Here is an 8,011-nt window from a genome sequence, read left to right on the forward strand (position 1 = left end):
AAGCAGCCGAGGAGTAAAAAAAATGATCAAAGAAAACAAAATGTCTATGTACACAAAGGGCTGCTCGCAATGAGGGGGATGCCTCTCACCACAGACGCGGAGAGAGAGAGAGGCGAAGAAGACGGAGAGTGAGGAGGGCACGTCGTTGACTCACAGCCTGTCAGAAGCTAGAGAAACCCCTTTTCTGTGCTCGGTCTGCGGTGTAAGCGTGCTGCTCCAAAGATATCCCACACCCGATCCGTGCGTCGGCCAGCGTGTGCACGTCTGAGCCGTCTCACGGTGCTACGGGAGGGAAAGGTTCGAAATAACAAGAGAAAGAGAAGGACGGGGGAGGGGAGGGTGAAGTAGGTTGTGCGTGCACAGAGATGGAGGCAGAGAGAGAACAAAGTCGAGCGTTGCGCGGCGTGTGAGCTGTTCTTGAACACCCCCAAGCACGCCTTATGCAGATGTGCCTGCCACCAGCACAGACCCTCGAGCGCACTTGGGAGGCAAGCGTCGAGAGGGAAGACACGACATGAGAGAGGGGCGCACCATGAAGAGACCTACTCCGCCTTGCAGAATGCGATGCACCGCCGATCGAAAGCGGCGGCCTTCCGCCCCCCCCCCACCCCTGCCAGTCGCGCCCGACGGAGAGCGGGCGAGAAAAGGGGGGATTCTTCCAGCAGTCCAGAAAAAGGTGCAGAGGCCACTGTTTGTCTCTGCGATCGTTTCTTTTTTGGGGGGAGCTTCTGTTTCCAGCCTTGTTGCAGTAGAGGCGCCCGCCACGCATTGCCACCATCACTATCAGCACGCATGATGCATACATCCACAGTGGGGAGAGAATGAGAAAGATAGCAACAGAGAATGAGAGCGAGAGGCAGGTTGGTTGGCGGGTCCGTTGGACTGGAACGGTGGCACACGAGAGGCATCGAAAGATACGGAAAAAAAAGAAAGGTGAGAAAACAAAAAAACGAAATCGTACAGGCAACAGCAAACCCGCCCGAAGACAGACGCGCAGGCACAGGCACACACACGCGCATGCAGAAAGAAGTGCTCTGTAGCACCTCTCCTGATACATCTAGGAGAGTTTCTTCAGAATCTTGTTCGCCTCGCTGGCGACTAGGCGCATGTGCGTGCAGTCGGCGGCGTTGGCCAGCACTGACATGAGGCGCGAATCACACTGGAGTTCCTGGAGCACGTCGCGCGAGATGGACTCGCACAACGTGGACAGAGCTGCCAGCAGACTCACGGCTACGGCGCGCCTCGCCGATGACAGAAGCGCAGTGGACAAAGCCTCCACCCACATCTCGATGGTGGATGCCGAGGTGAGGTCGTTGCGAGCTACTGACGAAAGACGGACAAAGTCCTCTATCACAGAAGCGGCGGACTCCATCAGAGCAATACTGTTGGCTGTGCCGGCGCAAATGGGCAGCAACACAGAGACGATGGAGTCCTGCACACAGCCGGCGCACTGCGCCGCTACCCGTGATGACGGGTCCTCCGCCACGCGACGCACCACCACAGCCAAAAGGTTGCAGCACAATTCCACCAGCGGCTCATTCTTGCTCGTGGCGGCTGACGCGAGCGTCTCGAGGGCCAGCGCGCACAGGCCCTGGCGCACGACGTAGTCGAAGATATCCACCCGCTGGCTCACCAGTAAGCAGAGGTGAATGAAAGAGAGCGGGTAGTACATATCGTCGCCATCCCCACTTCCATTCAGGTAGTCCAGAATGTGGCCCAGTAGCTCCTCCGATACGAGGCCGGAGAGCTTGCTCTGAGCCATCTCGCCGCACGTCACGAGAAGCCGCATCGTGTTTGTGGGGATCGGGCTTGTCTCTTGCAAGAGAGAGGCAACATTCGGCGCCACCGCGTTCAGCACCTGGCGTGCAGCCGACGTGGCGCCACTGCTCTCCTTGCGCGTCGCCGTCACCTCGGCCGAGATGGGCACCATGACAGACGTCAAAAAACGAATAGCAGTGAAGCGGCCGCTCGCCCCCTTGCGTCGCAGCATTTCTGCGTAGGAAGTGGCGAGGTACAGGCATATGTTCTCTTCATACCGCAGCACCTCCTCCGGGTTCTCGACAAAGCGGTCGGCAATGCTGTTGAATTCCTCCCTGTAGGTGCCGTAGATCGTGTTATTCATGGCCTTGTCAATGCAGGTCGAGAGGCTCTGGAAAACATCCTTTTGGAAGTCGATGCCCCCGCGCACAGCGGAGTTGTTCAGCAACTGCTGAATGGCAGCGAGGTGCGTCGCCGTCGAGGTCGAAGACACGCGCCGCGCAATACTTGCGAGCTTCTCAGACACGAACCAGGCAAGGAAGGCCGACAAGGCTGCGCCACAGCGCTTCACATACGAGTCCGCGTCGCGGACGAGGCGATCGAGGAAGGCGACGATGCGGCTGTTGAGGATTTGGCAGATGGTACTCCCGCCGACGCAGCCGATGAGCATCACGAAGAGCAGTGTTTTGCCGTAGACAGCGACTGGCGCCTGCTCGATCGCCTCGCTCAGGTGCTCCAGCAAGTCTTCACTCACGAACAACGCGTTGCCGACAACCTCCTCCGCATCCTCGACGCTGAGCGAGGACGTCAAGGTAGAGCCTCGGCGACCACTGCTGCCGCCGCTGCCGCTGCTGTGCGAGTCAAGAGAGGCCTGCGACCACAATCGAGCAAACGGACTTTGTAGCGTCACCAAGCCCTTTACGATGGCGTAGTTGAGGAACGTCAGCAGGATCTGCATCGTGTGCGTGAGAGTAGATCGCTGCATCACAGTTGCGTACGACGTCACCCGCAGCCACTTGCACTGCATGACAGCGAGGATCAGCTCATCCTTCACCATGGCGAGCTTGAACGCCGCGCACGCCGCATCGGAGCGCATGTCCTCGCTCCGACCCTCCACCGAGGGAAGCGCGAACACTGCCAGCAGCTTCTCCACAAAGACTGGGTCGGCAAACAGCTCCAGCGTCATCTCCCGCTGCGGAGTGGATGCCATGTTCTCTATCATCTTTGCCGCATAATGCTTCAGCACGTCGTCGTCGGAGTCCAACGCCGAGACGTAGATGCGCTTCACAGTGGCCGACTGCACGTTCCACACGGCGCGCTGCCTCTTCTGCTGAACAGCGATGTAGAAAAGAAACTCCCCGATGCAGGAGAGCAGCTTGCGCTTCACCGGCACATTTGTTTCGTCTTCAAACAGCTGCATAATGTCTGGCAGGATAGACGAGGAGGCCACTTCCGACGTGATAAAGGCTGTTGTGCGCACCAAGAGCCCCATAATGAGCGCTGCCGCCGCGCGAAAGCCCGCTGGTGCATCCCTGCGGCCCGCGTGCTTCACACACAGCCGCATCACGGAGCTGTTAACCGAGGCGCGCGCCACCTCCGCGTCACCGCAGAGCGAAATGACGTAGTTCATGGTATTGAGCACATTATCGTAACCGCTGCTCATGTTGGAGAGGGCCAGGTAGAGCGAGCGGAAAAACGCCGTGTGTTCCTTACCCGTGAGATTGTTGATCTCCGCCGCCGTCAGCGCCGTAAAGCCCAGCGTGGAGATGTCGTACGACGGCTCGGGTGTGTACTCGATGCGGCTGTTGTTGCTCAGAGGACGAATGTGCTGATCCGTATGATGAGGAAGGAGGTCGCTGATTGTGAGATGACGTAGCGCCTCGCTCCCGAAGAGATGCAAGTTCGCCTCGGTCGGGCGGTCCTCCTTGGCTCCGGAGTTCGTCGCGTACGCGGCGCGTCCGCCTTCATACGCTATGGCGGCGCTACCAGACGCTCGACTGCTTGCCGCACCGCGTCCCTTGCTCACACGATGCCGCTGTGGGTCGCCGCCACTGTTTTTCGATTCGCTGAGACGACTCCGGCGAAAGGTCGAAACGCCACTTGGGGAAGAGCCGTTGGCGTTGACGGTATTCAACGCCGCTGAGGTCGTGGATGGGCAGCCGTGCACCAGGCTGCCGTACGCGGTCGTGACATGGCCAACTGTGTTTGCGGCACGCTCCTGTGTCCGCTCAGGTAACCGTTCCAGCAGCATCGCCGCGCTTGCCGTGAAGTCCAGCTCCTTCGCGACGTTCAACGTCGCCGCCGCTCGCTCCCTCTCCTCCACGTTGTGCGTAGAAGTGTTTGATTTCGCAGCCGCCACGGCGTGCGCCACTGCCGCGCGCACATCGGCGTCCGTCCAATTATACTGACTCGCGGCGCGTCCAGAACGCGAACGCTTGTAGTCTTCCCACGCCACCTGAGATGGAAAGCCGTTGCTTGGCAGCTGCAAGGGCTCATCCCAGAACTCGCTGCGGACAACATCGGCCCACGTGTAGCGCTTCAACGGGTCTTTTTCCAGCAGGCCGCACAGGAGCGTTTGAAAAAACTCCGGCGCATCGGGCACCGTTGGCGTCGGACTCGTCAGTATGTCGCTCAGCAGCGTCTCGAGGTCGGATGCGGCAAAGGGCGGCTTGCCGGTCGCCAGCTCGTGCAGCACGCAGCCAAAGGACCACAAGTCTGATGCCATCGAGTACAACGGGCGATCCGCCATGAACAACTCGGGGGCCATGTACAGTGGCGTCCCGATCAGCGGTGGTGTCGCTGCGTCGTGGAAGAGACAGGCCAAGCTAAAGTCGTGGAAGCGCAGCATCGCTGCGGAGTCCATCAGCAGATTTCGAGTCTGCAAGTCCTTGTACACGACACCCTTACTGTGGATGTACATGAGGCCCATCGCCACATCACGGCCAAACGCCTGGACCGCCCGAGTGGTGAGGTGAATGCTCGAGCGGAGAATCGTGCTCATGTCTCCGCCTGTGCAGTACTCCGTAATGATCCACAAGTGATTGTTGGTCTCATACCAGTTGTGGAACTCTATGACGTTTGAGTGGTGCATGGAGCGCAGCAGCTGCACGCAATTCACGACGCGCTCCCGTCGCTTCTTGTCGATGGAAGCAATGGCATAGAACTCGGTGGTGGTGCGATAGCGGCCCTTGTAAATGGTGCTGTAAGCACCCTGGCCGATCTCGTCATTAAGCACATAGTTGTTCATGGTGCGTGATCGCGGCGCGCCTTGTTCGTGCCACCACGGCTCAGATGCATGCAGGACGGCTTTCACGAGAGGGTCGACTACGGAGACCGGAGGAAGGGGGCACAGGAGAAGAAAGAGAGAGGAAGGGGAGGGCAAGGACAATGAATGCAGCGGGGCGGTGAGAGCAAGACAAGGCAAACATATATATACAGTTATAATGGAAGTCGTTATACAGATCTGTAGGAAAGTATGTGCACAGAGGAAAAGAGGGAGAAGTGGTAGGGAAGGAGCGGGGGTGAGGAGGTGGGGCGAATAATAGTAAAGGCGGCACACACACACACACACAGCCCTACACCCAAAATAGGAAAACAAACCCAGGACGATGAGGTGCAACAGAGGCGATGCGCACAGAGAACGAGAGCCACAGCGAGAGAGAGAGAGGGAGAGGGGGGAGGGCGTGGACGGGTAAACGCACGCGCGTATGTGGGGTGTGAGAAGAACTGCGTAAGCGCGGGCGTGTGTGTGTGTGAGAGAGAGCCTTGGCTGTACGGGCGGAGGAGGGGAGAAGAGCAAAGCAGAGAAAAAAAAGTCGCTGCTGCGTTGTTTGACTGCTTCTTTTTCGTCTATTCGTGTGTGTGTGTGAGTGCGCGCGCGTGTGTGGGCTCTGACGAAGAACGACCTAGAAAAGAGGGGAGGGCCGAGATGCGGTGAGGACAGGATGAGCAACGGCGAGCGACACACTGGGATGCAGCTGGCGCCACACGCGCGACAACACGGCATACAAAATAACAAAAAAAGAGTGGAAAGGAGTGAAGATGGTGGCAAGCGACTGCTCACGCACGCACAGACTCGTACTCGTGAGCCTGATAGACGACGTGGAATGCCTAAACGGATACGGGGAGTCGAAGAGAGAGCAGTTGATGTTGCCGCACACGCCGTCGTGCGAGGCGGGGCAGGAGAAACTTGAATAAGCGTGCAGCGGGGCTGCCAGTGCGGCTGTGTGTGCGAATGTGCGTATGGATTTATGTGGAGATGCGCGCGTCTGTGGGTGTGCACCCGCGCGTTCATACGCCCCTCCCCCTGTCACGATCGAGCGAGACAGAGATACGACACACCCGAATAAAAGCGGAAGAAATGTCCACGCACTTGTACGTGTCGGTTTCCGATAGCCGGGCAAAGGGAAAGGAGCACACGGGTGAGCGAGTGTCCGTGGCCGTCGTCGCGAGATCAAACGTTTTTGTGGCGTGGACGAAACAGAATGGCAATAGAAGAGTAGGAGAAGTGAGCACAAAGAAATGAGAGATGGACGCAGGTGGAGAAGGCGGAAGAAGAGGGGTGCTCTACGGCGCTGCACGGGTGCAGTGAGAGAGTCCGCAGTGCGCGCGATAGAACCAACTGTCGGCAGCGTAGCGTCGTGCTGAGAAGTGGACCGCCACCGAGACACCTCTCTCTTCTTCGGGATACGCGTGCCGCTGATAAGCGCAACCAACATCTACTGTCCTTCCTCCTTCGCGTCAAGATTTGTAACTGGTTATCCCGCAACTGCACACGGAAACCCACACCATACACAGAGACAGCCGTCGCAAACAATAACCGCGAAGCTGCCTGTGTGCAACAGAAGAAACGAAAAGGATGTGAATCGCACGGCACCGCGCTCCAGAAAGCTTGCTTTGATGTGCTTGATATCGCCTCCATCTTGCGCAACAACGAGATGATGGCATCACCTTCCATATCGCATGTTTTTTGTTGTTGTAGATTCCTTTTCTTTGAGAGAAGGGCTCCTCACACCTCAGGTTCAACAGGCTTTGGGGGCGCGGATGGGCACAGAGCGCGCCTGCGCACATACGCGAGTGAGTAATCGAGAGCCTCTGCACGAGGACAACTAGGACGACGACGGTAACACGCAGTTCCTTCTGCCCCTTCATCTTTCTTCGTTCACACGCATCTACATGAACATACACCATCATCATCACCTTCCCCACCCCCAATGGTAGAGCAACACCGCTCATATACAGATACACAGAAAGACAAGAGAGCTGACCCGAAAAAAAAGGAGAAACAGAGCGCGAGAGAGGTACCGCAGTGGAGAGGAGAGAGTCGACTGAGCCGCACACGCCTTCGCCGCCTCCTTTCTTTTTCTTCCCTTTTCTTCGTACCTCCACCCTTCTCCTCCCCCACCCACTTTGATGACGACGTCGGGGGAGGGGGAGGCGGCGACACCTAAGGACAAGGCACAAAGAGGAAGAGTGGCGGGGACAAGAGGCGAACTACAACAGAAAATGGGCATGTGCGCACATGAGAGTGACAAGACGGAGAAGAGAATAAAAGACGAAGGTAAAAAAGGCAAGCGGCAAGACACGCGTACAGCGCTACGCTGCGACGCAGACACACACACACGTACATACACACTGAAAGGCGCCCAAGTGTGCGCGTGCGTGTGCGTTTGTTTGGTTGTTTGCCTCTGCATGCGTGCACACAATTTCGTGGTGAACAAAGGAGGAGGAGAGATGAGCGTTGGTGAAAAGAAGGGGGAGGGGAGAGGGGTACTGACAAGCAAACGCGAATCACACAAGGGCACACACGCGTACAAACGATGAGAAAACGAGAGGAGTGTTGGTCACCTGCCACCAACACAAGGGAAAAGGAAACATGAAACAGACACGATACAGCAGGCTCATCACACAACCAAGCCCACGCCCCCGGTAAACAACGAGAGAGACACACACGCACGCACACGCACACACGCGCAAAGATTCATCAAGAGAGAATACACTCGAACGGAGGAGGAGGTACGCTGAGACACGTTAACAGTCGAATGTGACGAAGCAAAGAATGGGTACGGCGGCGAGGGAGTACGCCTGCTCTACGCTGTGCCGTGGAAAAAGGATGGATGTCGTTATGCATTGCAGCGTTCGGGGATAATAATAAAAAAGAAAACGCCGTGAGCATGCGGGCACCCTACATATTTACACGCTATGCATACAGCTCTCTCACGGCTGCCAGCCCCCGTGAGACTTGTACAGTCAG

General features: G+C 57.5%; 1 protein-coding gene across 1 annotated transcript; it reads right to left on the reverse strand.

Annotated features, from left to right (window-relative positions):
- Positions 1 to 1,057: 1,057 nt before the first annotated feature.
- On the reverse strand, positions 1,058 to 5,005 carry LMXM_28_0620 (putative protein kinase; the record flags this gene model as incomplete). Its single annotated transcript, XM_003876846.1, has 1 exon — positions 1,058 to 5,005. The coding sequence occupies one exon, from the start codon at positions 5,003 to 5,005 to the stop codon at positions 1,058 to 1,060; it is 3,948 nt and encodes a 1,315-aa protein (XP_003876895.1).
- Between the last annotated feature and the right edge of the window lie 3,006 nt (positions 5,006 to 8,011).

Source organism: Leishmania mexicana, chromosome 28, assembly GCF_000234665.1.
Source record: "Leishmania mexicana MHOM/GT/2001/U1103 complete genome, chromosome 28".
Classification (NCBI taxonomy): domain Eukaryota; phylum Euglenozoa; class Kinetoplastea; order Trypanosomatida; family Trypanosomatidae; genus Leishmania; species Leishmania mexicana.